Source organism: Pyrgilauda ruficollis, unplaced genomic scaffold, assembly GCF_017590135.1.
Source record: "Pyrgilauda ruficollis isolate IOZ18807 unplaced genomic scaffold, ASM1759013v1 scaffold8, whole genome shotgun sequence".
In the NCBI taxonomy this organism is placed as follows: Eukaryota; Metazoa; Chordata; class Aves; order Passeriformes; family Passeridae; genus Pyrgilauda; species Pyrgilauda ruficollis.
The window spans coordinates 8,450,766-8,463,553 of record NW_024529932.1 but is presented as its reverse complement, the minus strand read 5'-3'; the positions used below and the strand labels follow the sequence as shown (position 1 = coordinate 8,463,553).

The following is a 12,788-nucleotide window of genomic DNA, read 5'->3' as shown; positions in this document are numbered from 1 at the left end:
CCACCTATTTTAACCCCAGCAGAAATCTGCAGACACAAAAAAAAAAACCCCTGTTAGCCAACACCTTTGAAGACCAGCGACCAGGTCTGTCATTTACAAACACAGAGAGGATTGGCAGGAAGGGATCACAGTTGCCATGAGTCTTTTGCTTAATTAAAGGACTCCACATTAGGCATTCTCAATAATCAAATTTTAGAAATACAAAAGAAGGAATGGTTTCCTTCCTCTAAAGAAGGAAACAATTCTTCTGGAGAAAAGCTACTTATGAGTGAGCTGAAAAAAAAATATGCAGAAAAGCCATCAAACCAGCCTACAGTCTTTAAACTACAGGAACTAAGTTTACTTTGTAATTTTCAGGCTAGTAAAAAAATATTTTTTAGGCATGTTACCCTTCTCATAGAATAGCTGTTTTCATAAAACATCTATTTCAGCCTAATTTAGGTAATCACAAGGGATTAAGAAGCCAAATTTTTAAAAAATTCCTTGTGTAACAAAATGTAAATTAAAATTCAGAGGTTTAGCAGTGTTATCATAATGTTTACCTGAGACAATTAGCACCAGAGGTAATTTTTGATACCTTTGCAAAATTATGATTTCAGATGCATTTCTTAAAATGTAATGTCTTTATATAAAATTTTGGTAAGTGTTTGCATCACAACTATTTCAGAATGACAGATATAATCTGATGATTAATATACAGTCAACTTAATACAAATGTGCATTTTTGAGCCATTGAATGAGTCAGTTTTTTGAATTATTTACAATTGCAAAGCTGCCAAAATAGGTGCAATTTTTAACTACCCAATACTGGTGGAAAACTAAATTCCATAAACCATATATGGCTCCAGATGAATTAGCACATAAAACCCACAAATTATTTTAAATGTATTTACCTGTTTCAAAGTTGAAAGATGACAAAAGAGTTCCTTTTCAATATTTTCTTTGGCACACAAGCTATTTACGTAACACTGGATTAAACTATTTGAGCACATCCTTATTTTTCAGCATGTTTTAACCTCATTCAAAAAACAAAGTGTTCACAAAATGCAGTTACTCTCCTGAGCCCATAAGCTGTGTGGAAGTCCACACTGGTCACAGAGCATGGGCTGTGCCCTGTGGCTGTACCTAGACACAGCACCATGATGATGAACAGGACACAGGTTTCAGCAGCTCTTGCATCTGTTCCCCTCTCAGAGGTGCATCCTTTGACCCAGGTCCCCACACAATTCCCATCTGAAGCACTGCTGTAATGACAGCTTTAGTGTAAAAGGCAAGGCTAGGCAAGGAACAAACCTTAATGTAGTGTAGCATCCCTAAGGAGAAAAGTGATCCATTAGCTTAGCTCCAATATTTTATGGTGCATACAGACATCATTGTTAGCAGCCATAATCACCTCCATCAATAATGATTCATTCAAGATTGGCATCGTCATCCAAAAAACATGTTAGAAATACATTTTAAAAAATGTTCCTGACACTAGTGGGAATGGATTCAGCATATATTTTATCCTTTTATCGCATGATTTTACAGACCTATTTCCTGTATACTTGCCATTTTTTGCTGTTTAAAACCTAATTCAGTCCTATTAGGCTATATGTCCCTTGAGACAGCTCTGTGCAGTTTGGTGGAATCACAGCAACAGTTAATCACTTTTGCAGCCTCATGCCATTTGGAGCTTTCTTGAGTCTATGAACTGCTTTACCTCAAAATATTATTATGGCTTATCAAAATATAACAATTAAAAAGTCTCTATATATTCAGTGACAATAGGGTAATTCTCATTTTCCATTCTTTCTTGAATTCCTTTATTTAAATCTAAATTAATGCCTAAAATGATCTTCCTATACTGCTGTTCACCTCTATAAGATTTAAGAGTCTTCTCCTTAGCAGAAAAATTAAGTATTTGTATAATTCTGTAAAATAATTACCTGCAATGTGTATGTTTTACTGAAAGCATATTGAGTAAATGCAGAGTGTGATAGAAAGAAAGAGAAAAATGCTACAAAGAGCATTTAAGCCACAGTGTCCTGATGTTAATAACATACCTTTGGAATTAGCTGCTTACCAAGTGTATAAGCACACATCAATTAATCTATACATCTATATTTCTTTTTTCTTTATAGAAAGCAGAGATTGCTGTTGCGCCTCTGACCATCACTTTGGTACGAGAAGAGGTCATTGATTTTTCTAAGCCTTTTATGAGTTTGGGGATATCCATTATGATCAAAAAGCCCCAGAAATCTAAACCAGGAGTGTTTTCCTTCTTGGACCCTTTGGCGTATGAGATCTGGATGTGCATAGTCTTTGCCTACATTGGTGTCAGTGTGGTCCTGTTCCTAGTTAGCAGGTTTAGTCCATATGAGTGGCACACAGAAGAACCAGAGGATGGGAAAGAAGGACCCAGTGACCAGCCTCCCAATGAGTTTGGCATATTCAACAGCCTCTGGTTTTCCCTGGGTGCCTTTATGCAACAAGGATGTGATATTTCCCCAAGGTTTGTGTCAAATCTTTTTACATTTGCGTTTTGTCTTCAACACGGAAGCATAAACCTTCTTTCCTTAATTTTCCTGGCAGTGTTTTGAAGTTCATTCTTCAACCTTTTCTTTTTCTTTTTTTTTTCTTTTTCTTTTTTTTAATAGCCATGACAAGCAATCTATTTTAAATTTCAGTCATTACTATTATTTTACCAATGTCAATGTGCATAAACCCCAAACAGCTGTCAGAAACAGCAGATTTACACGGGGGAAATTCCACTGGGTTGACTTCTGAAGAACTGTGTTGTTGCTAAATTAGTTCAATTGTGTTACAACCAAGAAATGCACACAGTTTTGCTGAATATCTGCCCTGCATCAAGGAGTGTCCCACTTCTGTTTCAAGTTCTACAGTGCTGCTTAACAAATATTGCTGTCTGTGAGAGGCAATATTTGACTGTTTCTGAGAAGCCATGCTGTGTTGTTCCTAGAGCAACAGAGCAATGCCTCAGATCTACTACATTTGGTCCTATAATGCATGATTAGTCCTATAATATATGCTCATCTAGTAAATGATTAGTCTAATACATGCAGTCCTGAATTTCTCAACATTTTATGAAGTTCTGGAACTTTAACGGATAGTAACTAAAACTTTTTAATTAAATATTATGACCCAATCTTTCAAACTTAAAGGTTTCATTTTAGCCATTTGCAGTGAAATTCTGAGTGTTCAGCATTGGCCTAATCCTTCTATTATTGAAGTTAGCAATAAAACTGGTACTGATCAAGAGTGAATGTGCCTTGCTCCTCAACAACCTTCTCATCAAATTGCAGGTATTGAAAAGGAAAATACAATTTTTTACTTAACAGAAATGTCTCTTCTATCACAAAATTCTTGCTTCTTAAAGAAGAAAAATGTGGATGTTCAATGAATGATTGCAATAGCTTGTGGAATTTTTGAGAAGTTTGGGTGACAGGAACATGTTAATCCTAAAGCCAGCATAATCCATATGCAAAGCCTTTTGCATTATTTTTTAAGAGGAAACCAAGAAGCCTACCGATTTTCAGCTTCCATGCTTTACTTTTCTCTCCAAAAAGAGATTACCTACCCAGTATTTTTTGACACTTTTTTCCTATTTTTAGGCATGTGCTGAAATAATAGGAACACTGAGATTACGGTCCAAGAGGATTTAAGCTTCTGTGTATGTGTGGTACACATTGGTACAGTGGAATACACTGTAGACATTAAGTTGCTAGGGTAGAAGCATCTATTAATATTTAAAATTCAAATTGTCTTCCTCCCATTGATTGTTGCTTAATGACAAATGTTCAGCAATAATGATGCCTTCACTCTCTCTCTCTGTCTCTCTCACTTTTCGTGGCTCAAGAGACAGGAAAATGTGCATTATCTTATTCATGTTTAGATCCCTCTCAGGTCGCATTGTCGGAGGTGTCTGGTGGTTCTTCACGCTCATCATTATTTCATCCTACACTGCTAACCTCGCTGCTTTCTTGACTGTTGAGCGAATGGTCTCCCCCATAGAGAGTGCAGAAGACCTTGCCAAACAAACCGAAATTGCTTACGGGACACTGGACTCAGGGTCAACCAAAGAGTTCTTCAGAGTAAGTTGGCACATCCATTAGAGCAGCTATCCCTACCAACCACTCTTATGAGATGCTTAGAAATGTTAACTAATGTAAATTTGCAAATATATGCAGTATGGTTTTGTAACTCCTGAAATATTTTATCTACATTTTTACCCCCACAAGACCATTTGTTGGAGTTTTAAGTTTTTTTAATCTGTGGAAAGCTTATTGATCCTGTCAAAAAAAAAAAAAAAAAAGAGATGCAAAAGAGATGCCCGGGGGGGATACTGGAGCAAATGCTAATTAAAGCAGCATTACACTATTGATTCATGTGAAGCTGCAGTACTGAAGTGATGTGCAGCACTGAAAGTCTATGATGGTAAAGTGGAGTCTTGCAGGTTTTGTTTCTGCTTATGGATTTGGCTGTGTGCATTTTGCTTTAGGGTCTTGGGTGGTGGGCAGGAAATGCATTTTTTAATTTGCTGACTTTCAGATGGATAATAAAGAGAAAATTTAACTCGAGGGTATGTGGTTGGAGCATTAGGAAATAGCCTAAATAGCCATTCATATGCCTGTGCTGTCTCTATTGATTACTTCATTGTCATTTGCTTTCCTGCATTAGTGTGGTTGCTATGTAATCCTCATCATTTGCCAGCTGGAAAGCAGGGAGCTTGGACATCACAGGCGGAACATAATAAACAGTCCTTCCTGCTTTATTTCATGGCTCCAGCAAATAAAAGTTAAGCTCAGCAGACCGAAGTGAGTTTAGTGTTTAAACACAGCTCTGAATAAATGCTGTGAGCCAGTAACCCTTCCTTCAAAATTGTACAGCTAATTAGGTCATTATTTAGCTGAAATGCTGATATTAAGGGATTTTTAAAAGTCAGGAAGATGGAATGAAAATTTCTTCTAATTGCCTAATTGAAAGGCTTTCTGTGTTACATACTCACACACACCTTCACTGTTTTCAATTTGACCAAACTGAACTCAGCAAACCATTAACAAAATTTTCAGTGCCATTTGGAAACTATAGACAATATCCATTCAAAGACAGTGTCTCAAGTGAAAGAACCTTTTTATTGCAAGAAATACCCCCATAGAAGAGCTTGCAAATCTGTTAGCTGCAGAAAGATGATTTATAAGATATAGATTTCATTTAAAAACCACAGTGATTGGACCTTCACGTCATGAAACTGATGAAGGAGTTCAGTTTAACCCAGTTTTCTAGATTTCTTCTGTAGACACTGGAGACTCCTGTGCATCCTGTGTGAGATGTGTGTGTTATGATGAAATAAAGCACACATTTAAGTATCTGCCTCTACTTGAACTCTAGAAGGATCCAGCTGAAATGGCTACAGTGCTCGGTACCTCATTTTTAATGAGGTCTGTTCACTAAAAGGTTGCTAACTACACCTGTCTTACTATTTTTTTTAATGAGTACAGTTCCTTCTACCATTTATTTATATTCTCCTATGTTTTACCCATAAACACATTTTTAGTTCTTTTTGTGGAAAGTTAGATATCTTATTCTTGGAACTCAAGTTTCAGTCCATCCTAAGTTGTGTTGGTAACCACAAAATATGGCTACAAATAGCTCTTTCTACTAGAATGAAGCTGTGATGATACTTAAAAACATGATGCTGATGGTCAGGGAGAATTATGTAACCTTGCATTTATTAACTTGTTGCATTTTCAAGAGTATCTAGTGCTTGCAAATTTGTTAGGCGATGGCATGCAAAAATTAATTCCCAAAGAAATAGTAGAGAACAAAGGACTGGAATTGTTTTCTTAAGAGTTTCAACATACTTGTACAAGCTATTATATTGAAGTAATGAGATCAGATATTTTGATGTAGAAACAATATTGGTCACAAAAATTTCATGGTTCTTTTAAATCATCCTGCAAACACAGAAACTCTTTCAATATTTTACGCAAGTTATCATTTTAAAGAGAAGATACTTCAATGGAGTAAAAATGTCTATGGCAACAGCCCTTCTTTCACTTCAGTCTTAAAGGGCTAAGAGAAAAAAGAAGGAAAATCAATATTGCTCTTTTTAATTTTTCTTTTTTGTCAAAATACAGAGGGAAACTTTAAAATTAACTACAAGTACTAAATACTATTGCATATGCAAAATGTGAAACATAATGAAGATATAAACAGTGTTGATCACTTTCTTTAAAATGGTGCAATGATTTCTAATCTCTCTCACAATATAGTGATTCTTAATGATACTTTTTGTGCTTTTTCTAAAAATATTTTTCACAAAACAGGGAGAAAGATAAAATATTGACAGACAATATTTACACAAAAGCTGTTTCCATAATACATAAATTAGGATCTAGCCTGAAACAATGACACAAGAAGATTTGTGTGCCAAGTCAAACATTTTTAGGTTTGGAAGCAATTCACTTTTTGATATTAGAATCCTGTGTAATCTTTCTGTCAGTGGTGATTATCTGGCTGAAGATGAGCCTTCAGGACATTTTCTCGTCAATTTGTCATTTCTGATCAAAATGTCAGAAACTCTGAACACCTCTTCAGCCTGTTTTAAATCTGGATTGAAAGCAAAAAAGGGAAAATCATTTTATAGCAAACATACAGAAAAAGAGGAACTTTGATACTGTTAGCTGTTATATACTCCCGTTGTCTGGTTTACATGCAGTGAGAGTTGTATTTTCCAGGCAGACTGCTCAAGAGGGAAAGTAGTTAGTTTTAGCAGTTCTGCTCAGAAAAGCCCAAAATGAAAATTATCCCAGCTTGGCTGACTGCAGGGAAAACTGCAGTGTTTTCTCATATGATAATAAAAAATACTTGTTAGTTCACTCTTCAGTTTTCACTCTGACTTGACAGGTAGAAATTGAATGCAAACAAATGAAAGTTTGGGAGAAGAAAATGTTAGAGAGCAGATACCTTGCCAGACTTTCCATATTTTTCTATTTTCATAGGCAAAGGAGACTATATTCTAAAAGAAAAAAAAAAATTTAAATACAACCTTTTTCAACTGATGTAGGGCAGTATTACTAATCAAGCTGTTTTATGTGCTGCATAAAGTTATAAATGAAAGTGACCTATTATGTGGTTAGTTTATAAAGAAATAGATGTAATGGATGTTAAGATGAGAGAAATGTTTGGAAGTGAAGGCAGACAAAGGCAAAAAAATACTCTTGAAATTATGTTTGATTTATTACTACTCTCTTCCGTTTTTTTCTTTCTGTAAATTTAAATCCATGTAATTACATCAGTGTGAAGCAAAAATAATGCATTGGTGGTTTAGTTTATGCTCTGCTCCCAGCCACTATTATGTAAATGTAAAATAGCTGTGACTACAGTGGAAAGAAAGGGTGACAAGTCAGGATGTGATTATGGACATACACAGCTGTTGCTGATTCAAATGTTATTATATTTGACAGAAAGATAAAATTATGCTTACAGACAAACTAAAAAAGGAAAGCATAATTTATGATGTTCTGCTATATGGCATTTTTATTGAACAGTTTTAGTTAAATGCCACTTATTTTCAGGATAGACTTAGGTCCCTAACAAATTATTTTCTAAGTAGTAGTACAGTCATTCAGTAATTGGTAAAAAGAAGTGCTTCAGGGAAATTACTCTCACATATAAAAAAGGCTCAGTTCCAGGCTTTCTTAAAGCCATTTTTAATTCATATAATACTAAGATTATAGGATTTTGTATTTGTTTAAATAATCTAATGCCCTTTGTTTTGGGGCTTTAGAATAATGAGTATTTTCCTGGAGTGCTCAGCACAGTGTTGAAACAGGCTCATAGACCAAATCTTGCTTAGAAACTCGTCTTGACTCAAATAAAAGCTGACTTGAGCATTAGGTTAAAAAGTCCTTTTTGCAGCATACATACGGGAAGACAAGTGCCATCTGTTATTATAAAAACAGTGTGTAGTGTTCAGCTGACACACTGCTGGTTTGCATGTATGTATTCCTATTGCTGGAGGAAGCAAAGGAGTTGTTGAGTGAATCTAATGAGCATGGGAAACTTCTCAGCCTGACAGCATTTCCTTCCTTTCTTTTAGTGAACATTTTTATTTGCTTTCATTTTTTTATGAAGAAGTTTTATTTTTGCTTAAGGAATTACCTGTAGTTACTCCATGCATTCTCGGACAGGAAAATCTCCAACTAATGCACTCTAAGCCATGAATTCTTGTGCATTCTTTGAGAAAGTACATTTCTTACTCATTTATTGGCAGGGTCAGAGTCTTTAAAATAAATCCACTGATACCGCAGTTCTAAAATCGTACCTAATTCTTTAAGAAAGATGCTTATGGCATTTTACTTCTTTTAATATTTGCTCCAACTTGCTGTTTCCATCTTTTACTGTGAACCATGTCTTCAAATATTGTATAGCATTTCTGAATATAAATCAGGTCAGGTCTGGACTCTGAATCATGAAAGCAGAAATCTTAGTTGTGGTTTTGATGATAGAAGTAGTGGGTGTTAGAGAAATGCGTTAAGATTCAGCTGAGTGTTTATGGGGAGATTATTTTACTGTTTCTCTTAAGAGTACAGGCTTATTGCGGACATCTATTTCATATGTCATTCCCTAAAACACATTGACTGTGTGATCTTACTCTATTTAACAGTAAATTCAGCTTTTCAGGTTTCTTTTTTGACTGCTAGAGGGTAGCCAACTCAAAAATAGTATCTGCTATTATAGTACAGATAATTTTCTTTCTTGTCTCTTTTAAAATAATGGAATTCAGATCTCTTTTAAAATAATGGAATTCAGATAAAACCCTTCTCCAAGATTTTCCCAACCTCAAATGTCTGAAAAATTAAGTATGATTGATTTTATTCGAGCAGTGCGATTCTGAAACGTTGCAACATTCTTTTGTTCTAACTTGTTTTTGATTTTCTCCAGAGGTCAAAAATAGCAGTGTATGAAAAGATGTGGACCTACATGAAATCAGCTGAGCCATCAGTGTTCACTAGGACTACTGCAGAGGGAGTGGCTCGTGTCCGCAAATCCAAGGGCAAGTTTGCCTTCCTGCTGGAGTCCACCATGAATGAATACATTGAGCAACGAAAGCCATGTGACACCATGAAAGTGGGAGGAAATCTGGATTCCAAAGGCTATGGCGTAGCCACACCGAAGGGTTCTCCATTAAGGTGGGTGGAATAGTATAACAATATAAAATGTGTTGTTATAGTATTCCACCTTCCCTGATGTCCCTGATATAGCTCTTTTTGTTTTGTGTGTGAACATGGTATGTTCTTTTTATTTTCTTCCATTTCATTTTTTTTGATCAGCAAAGGTAACCATTTCTAATTGCAATATGGATTGAGCAGCTATAGTTGGCGTATGTTTCAAGGCCATATAAAAACCAAACTGGTTGAACACTAGCTACTTGAAGTCAGCCTCAATAGAATTAACACCAGTTATTCTATTTCATCAGCTTTTTTCACAGAATTCAACCCTTTACAGCAGAATTATGCTTACATTATCTACATCAGTATCTGCATCAATAATATTCCTACATTTTATGTTTTGTTTATTGATCTTGACTACTAATTTCTGAGTAAGAAGCTGCTTGTAACATCTTTTTTCAAATGTCACCACTTGGAGGCAATTAGTCCTTCATTAAAGTACTTTTTTACTAAAGCACCTTCTTATTTAGAAAAAATGTTTGTGTTTCTAGCATTATGCATTTCAGTACTGCCTTCAAACTCACCAGTATTTTCTTTTTCATGGTATCAGATGCATTCAGTAAAGTAGGAGAGTTTTTGATTCACAGGCAGAACATCATTTGCATTTCATTTAAATTGTCGGGGGACAAAAGTCAGCTGTGTGTTAAAATTGGCAGTATTTACCATTCTGTTTCTTTAATGTTTAACACAAACAAAACTTGAATTTTCCAGTACAGATTTGCCAATTTTCTTCAAAACAAAAGAGCAACTAGCAGTTGAAGGGAGTCTGACAGTGATAAGGTGCACATGGGTGGGGGAAAGGGAATGCTCCGCAGAGTGCTCAGCACCCCATTTCTCACATTTGTGCTCATGATGAGGGATTACAATGTGAAAAAAAGGGGAGGAAGTAGTTGCAAGAGAGGAGTTGCAAGAGCAGGTGGAGCCATATGTCTGTGGATGAAGTAACTAAGGACCTATTTGTCTACATCTGTGAGTGCAGAGGAGACATCATTACCACTATGCAGATAACTAGACTCACTCATAACTCATCAGTTTAACCTGCACACAATGCCACAAACATCAGTAGCTGTAACTGTATTACAGGGATGGTGAAAGGAATATTATTAGGAATATAATTTCCATCCACAGCAAAAGAAGATTTGTATGTGCAGGGGAAAATCAGGCCAGTTATTTTAGTGAATATGAATTTTTGGTCCTTAACATTCAGTACCTCTCAGATTTAAAAATTGCCACCTTCACTGCTAAACAAAGTAGTAAGAGAACATTAAGGAGGTGAGAGAGGGAAAATGACAATAAAAATGTTAATTCTGTAGAAAAACATGTCCAGAACTCATAGAGTAGATAAAGGTAGAAGGCAGTGCTAATAAGAGAGACTGCTCTATTATCTGCATATGTTTTCAAAACACTTAGTTTTTATTGTATATTTCCAATAAATTGACATCTCCTTTTCAGTGTGTTGGACAACCTAAGAGTGGTAGGCAGCATTGCAGTTTAGGGTAGTAAGGAAATGCCCATTGCTGACAGTCATGCTTTACTGAGTCAAAGCTTGGGCATACATTTTAGGAGTACTTTGGCTGCTGTCATATATGTCCTAGCAGTGGGCTCTTTGTTTTAAGTGTGCTTTATGGTGTTCTTTAGTCCCTTTCCCTTTCTTCTGCAGAGTATTCAATACCAACAAGCGACATCCTGTTATAATGAGCACTGATAGCCTGTGGAAGTTGATTTGTGTCAAATTTGAGCTTATTTCAGGTTTGTTCCACTGGCTAGACAAAAATACCTGGGAGTTACGGGAATGAGACATAAAGCAGTTAGAAGTAAGAGGGTCTAGTAAGACTAATAAGAGCAGAGAGGAAGAGCACAGCCACAATTGTAAGGATCCAGTGTGAAGTCCTGGTTCCATCCCAGCTGAAGACCAAGCTCCCAGGCAGTTCAGTGAGGCCATAGTTTCATCTAACTGGGGGTCAGCAGCTATCATTAGGGTGATGTGATCAAAACCATGTAATTTTTCACATCCTACCTTCAAACATGTTTCAAAAAGTAGAATAGGGGAAATCCTACCGGACTTGAAAATTGGACCAAATCCTCTTTCAAGCTGTCTCGACTGGCTGTCCATGTCCATGCCTTTCCTGAGCCTTTCTTTCACATGTGCTAAGCTGCTTGTTCTCCTGCTGCACCCCATTCCCTCTCCAGCCCCAGTGACAAACCATCAGTGCTGCTTACCTACTAAAAACATTAAGCAACACACTTAATGTTCTGGATAAAAATAAAGAACAAGCAATACCTCACATTTGTACCACCTCTTTCATGCATACCTATGGAGAGTAGCACTTACAGAAGAGGGGAAAAGCTTCCTCCCTCTGTGTTTTTGAACAGAAAAGAGTCAGCTGTAAATTTTATCTGCATGTTTCAGTATTTTCTGAATTTTTTAAGATTTAGAATATGCTGCTTTTTCTCTTTTGACTGCATCCCACATGGTAGAGTTTCTGTCACTGATCAGATGACTTATGTAACTGCTGTCTGCACAGATAATTGCAAATATTGAACATGCAGCTTGAAATCCATGAAGGGCAAGCTAGCTGAGCTCATTACATAAATTAGTCAAAAGACATAATTTGCTATGGGAATTTTAAGTTCTGTTTTATTTAATAATCCTAATTTCCTCTTTGAGTTATATGTAGACCACAAATTACTTGATGTAGTTCACAAATAATTGCAAGTAGCACATAAAATTTAAACATTCAAATGCTATCTTTGGTTTGTTCAGGACTAGGGAAAAAACCCAATTTTTCCAAATGAATTATTCATATCAAATTAATCACTGAACTGTTTGAACACCTATTTAGTTAGAAGCATTTTAGTCTTAATCCTTCTCCTACTTACAATGATATAAATCAGGAGTTTTATCCCTGAAAATATAGTAGCATCTGAATAAAAGTGATGTGAGTCTGTGGAGAATCAGACAATATATTTTCACACATCTAACTGACAGAAAGTGGTTCTTCCTGTAGCATAAGATTAGGGATGGTTCCCTGCCATCACATCACCGGGCTCATGTTCATTACAGAGCACATACCCATCACTTGGTTCATGCAGATTAAATCCACATGCCAGAGAGATCCAAGGACTGGTCTCTCTGTTGCTCATGACTGTACACATGAGCAGGGTAGTGGATTTTAATTCAAAACTCTTCCTTGTTGGGTTTCATGCTACACTCCTGCAGTGTTCAACCAGTACCTATTGGCTAATTGAAATTATTTATTCTCAGTGCTGGTGCAGTATTACAATTAATGCATATCACTGAATGGAGGAGAATGGGAAACGCCTGATGTGTGTTTCTTTTATGCCCAATGGGCAGTACCACATCACATATCATGTGTGTCTCCTTCCTTCCTTCCTTTTCAGTGATATTCATTTCTATATGATGTTGTAAAAGACTGACGTGTTTGAGAAGGAATGTGGGATTGAGGGCAAAGCCTCTCATCACAACAAAGATTGAGTTTCTCTCATGGCACTACCCAACTGTTCTTACTGTTTCTCCTCCTACAACGGTAG

At 36.2% G+C, this 12,788-nt stretch overlaps 1 protein-coding gene across 2 annotated transcripts in view; it reads left to right on the top strand.

Moving 5' to 3' along the window:
* GRIA4 (glutamate ionotropic receptor AMPA type subunit 4) overlaps positions 1–12,788 on the top strand; it is a 215,392-nt gene that overhangs the window by 163,581 nt on the left and 39,023 nt on the right. For both annotated transcript variants that reach the window (XM_041487172.1, XM_041487171.1), the window contains exons 11-13: positions 2,124–2,494; positions 3,896–4,094; positions 8,950–9,197. In XM_041487172.1, the coding sequence (XP_041343106.1) occupies positions 2,124–2,494; positions 3,896–4,094; positions 8,950–9,197 (818 nt within the window). The remainder of the gene's footprint in view (positions 1–2,123; positions 2,495–3,895; positions 4,095–8,949; positions 9,198–12,788) is intronic.